Source organism: Gossypium arboreum, chromosome 11 (assembly GCF_025698485.1).
Source record: "Gossypium arboreum isolate Shixiya-1 chromosome 11, ASM2569848v2, whole genome shotgun sequence".
Taxonomy (NCBI): domain Eukaryota; kingdom Viridiplantae; phylum Streptophyta; class Magnoliopsida; order Malvales; family Malvaceae; genus Gossypium; species Gossypium arboreum.
The window spans coordinates 38,827,194-38,830,907 of NC_069080.1; the positions used below are offsets into that span (position 1 = coordinate 38,827,194).

At 38.5% G+C, this 3,714-nt stretch overlaps 1 protein-coding gene across 1 annotated transcript; it reads left to right on the forward strand.

Annotated features, from left to right (window-relative positions):
• The first annotated feature begins 475 nt into the window (after nt 1-475).
• On the forward strand, nt 476-1,890 carry LOC108468271 (uncharacterized). The gene is made up of 2 exons (XM_017769161.1): nt 476-1,005; nt 1,797-1,890. The coding sequence occupies exons 1-2, from the start codon at nt 476-478 to the stop codon at nt 1,888-1,890; spliced, it is 624 nt and encodes a 207-aa protein (XP_017624650.1).
• Nucleotides 1,891-3,714: the final 1,824 nt, after the last annotated feature.

Consider the following 3,714-nt stretch of genomic DNA (forward strand, 5'->3'; position numbering starts at 1 on the left):
CATGCAATCATATCATAGACCTCAAAATAATCATAAAATAATTATTTATATCTCAAATTTTGTGGTCCCGAAACCTCTGTTCCAACTAGACCCAATTTTGGGCTGTTACATGATGAGTCAAGAAGGAGGGAAAGAGTAATATACTACCTCAGTAAAAAAGTTCACTGAATGTGAGACAAGGTACTCACCAATTGAGAAGTTGTGTTGTGCCTTGATCTAGACAACCCGGAGATTAAGACAGTATATGTTATATCACACCACTTGGCTAATTTCGAAACTGGACCCTCTGAAATACATGATGGAGTTGATAGCCTTGAACGGAAGGATGGCTCAATAACAAATTCTGCTTTCAGAATTTGATATAATCTATGTGAACCAGAAAGCCGAAAAAGGGAGTGCAATAGCAGATTTCCTGGCTAGTAGAGCTTTGGAGGACTATGAGCCCTTGAACTTTGATTTCCCGAACGAAGATCTGATGTATGTTCCAACCATTGAAGAAGATTCTCAAGAAGACCATCCTTGGAAACTAAATTTTGACGGAGCCTCAAATGCTATAGGTAACGGAATCGGGGCAGTCCTAGTATGCCTAAGCAGAGATCATTATCCTTTTACTAGTAAATTAGACTTTGATTGCATGAGCAATATGGTAGAATACGAAGCATGTATCATGGGTATCCGTTCAGCTATAGAATGTAAGATCAAAGTGCCAGAGGCGTATGGAGATTTTGCGCTAGTGATTTATCAACTCAAGGAAGAATGGGAGACAAGAGATCCCAAGTTGATCGATTATCAAAAGTTGGTTCTTGAATTGATTAAAGAGTTTGATGACATCACCTTCTTCTACCTTCCACGAGACAAAAATCAGATGGCTGATGCCCTAGCTACTTTAACTTCCATGATTAAGGTAAACAAACAAGAGGATGTAAAACCTATTCGAATGAGTATTTGTGAAGCTTCGGCTTATTGTTACAATATCGAGGAAGAAGAAAAGGATGATCACCCGTGGTACCACGATATATTGTAATATATGAAGAGTCATGAATACAACTGAGAATGATAAAAAGACGTTGAGAAGACTAGCCAGTGACTATGTCTTAGATGGAGAGGTCCTATTCAAAAGAAGAAAAGATCAAGTGCTGTTAAGATGTGTGGACGCCGTTGAAGCCTAGAAGATCTTGGAAGAAGTCCATGAGGGTGTCTGTGGAACACATGCCAATGGTTTTACAATGTCCAGACCTATTATGATATTCAGGTATTATTGTTCTACCATAGAAGGGGATTGTATTTATTATGCCAAGAGATGTCATAAGTGCCAAATTTATGAGACAAAATTCATGTGCCTCATTCACCTCTTCATGTTATGACTTCTCCATGGCCTTTCTCTATATGGGGCATGGATGTGATTGGGCCAATATCGACAAAAACTTCTAATCGACATCGATTCATCTTTGTGGTCATTGATTACTTCACCAAGTGGGTAGAGGCCGCTTCATATGCCAATGTCACAAAGTCGACAATCAGTAAGTTCTTGAAAAAAGAGATCATATGTCGGTATGGAATGCCAAAAAGGATCATATCGGACAATGCGCTGAATTTGAACAATAGCACAATAGCGGAGGTCTATAGTCAATTCAAGATCAAACACCACAACTTGTTGCCATATCGCCCAAAAATGAATGGTTCGGTGGAAGCAGCCAATAAGAACATTAAGAAATTATGGGGAAAATGACTGAGACTTACAAAGATCTACATGAGAAGTTACCATTTTCCCTTTATGCTTATCGAACGTTTGTCAGGACCTCCACCGGGGCAACGCCTTTCTCTTTGGTCTACGGAATGGAGACAGTTTTGTCCATTGAAGTCGAGATTCCTTACAGTTTTGCCCATTGAAGTCAAGATTCCTTCTTTCCGAGTTTTATAAAATGTGAAATTTGATGAAGCAGAATAAATCCAGTCTCGATATGATTAATTGAACTTGATCGAAAGAAAAAGGCTAAGGGTTATCCGTAATGGCCAGATGTACCAAAAGCGAATAATGTGAGCTTATGAAAAAAAAAGTTCACCCAATAGAATTCCATGAGGGGGACCTGGTATTGAAAAAGATCCTTCCAATACAGAAGGACTTCAGAGGGAAATGGATGCCAAACTGGGAAGGACCTTATGTGGTAAAGAAAGCCTTTTTTGGAGGAGCACCGATTCTAGTCGAGATGGATGGTAAAAACTTGCCCAATCCTGTAAATTCAGATTCAGTCAAGAGGTATTTCACCTAAAAAAAGGGAGAGGCCAAGTCGAAAACCCGCAAAGGGCACTTTGAGGCCTTCTAAAAGAAAAATGGAGAGGTCAAGGCGAAAACCCACAAAGGGCGCTTTGAGACTAAAGGGGTTTTGAGTTGAAAACCCGAAAAAAGGGCAGTTCAAATTTTGATTGAAGGTGGGGCATGCGGTAGTCTTGTCTTCTCTGAATTAACAAGAAGGAAGGGTGCTACATTTTGGGGCATCAAAAAAGTACTATAAGTCTTTTAGACACATATTAAGCTCAAGGGGTCCTCGAGAAGTTTTGTGCAAAGAAGCTCATGCTGCGATATCTGGGGCATTTATTTTCATCTTATTCATTTTGTACTTTAGCAAAATTTTCTATCTTGGTTAATTTTTCCTTTTCGAGTTTTGCTTTCAATAAAATTTCATCTTGTCCATTGTGATAATATTTTTTAAGCATTTTTCATTGAAACAACGATTACTGGGCTGATAATATTCACATAAAAGAAGTTTTGTATATTACTTTAAGAAGTTTCTAAATAGTACAGGAACCTGAAACAGGACTATTATTTAGAACTCACCAAACCTAAGGGTTGGAAATATTTGAGAAAGAAGAGTCTAAATTGTGACTATTGCTTCAGGTTTTCTATCAAAGATATCAGCTAAACAAAAAGACATGATATTGTGTCAGTGATATAACCTTGATTAACAATGAGCAATGACAACCCAAACATTAAAAAAAGATTATTCTTATGACATTCTGCATTCATGCAAGTATCATTCATACACATCTAGTTAGGAGCATTTGATTCATTCTGATCATGACATCCTAATCTTTTGGGCAAGCATAGCCCATGAATTCGATTCTACAGGTCATGTTCCCCAGAGGACGGTGTAGCAAGATCAGACAAATCACAAGCCTTATCTCCCTAAAGTTGCAACGGAGCAGACTGAAGCCAACGAATCTTATTTCCTTGGCGTTGCAGTGGAACAAATTAAAACTACACATTATGATGGATCTTATCTTCCTGAAGTTGTAGTGGAGTAGATTGAAGTCACCAACCTTATCTCCCTGAAGTTACAGCGGAGCAGACTGAAGACAGCGAATCTTATTTCCTTGACATTTCAGTGGAACAGCTTAAAGCTACAAATTATGACGAGTCTTATCTTCTTGAAGTTGTAGTGGACCAGATTGAAGCCACTAACCTTATCTCCCTAAAGTTGCAGCGGAGTAGACTGAAAACAACAAATCTTATTTCCTTAACATTGCAGTGGAATAGATTAAAGCTACAAATTATAGTGAATCTTATCTTCCTGAAGTTGCAGTGGAGCAGATTGAAGCCACCAGCCTTATCTCCCTGAAGTCGCAAAGGAGAAGATTGAAGATAGCAGATCTTATTTCCTTGAAGTTGTAGTAGAATAGACCAAAGCTACATAACTTAATCTCCATGAAGATGCA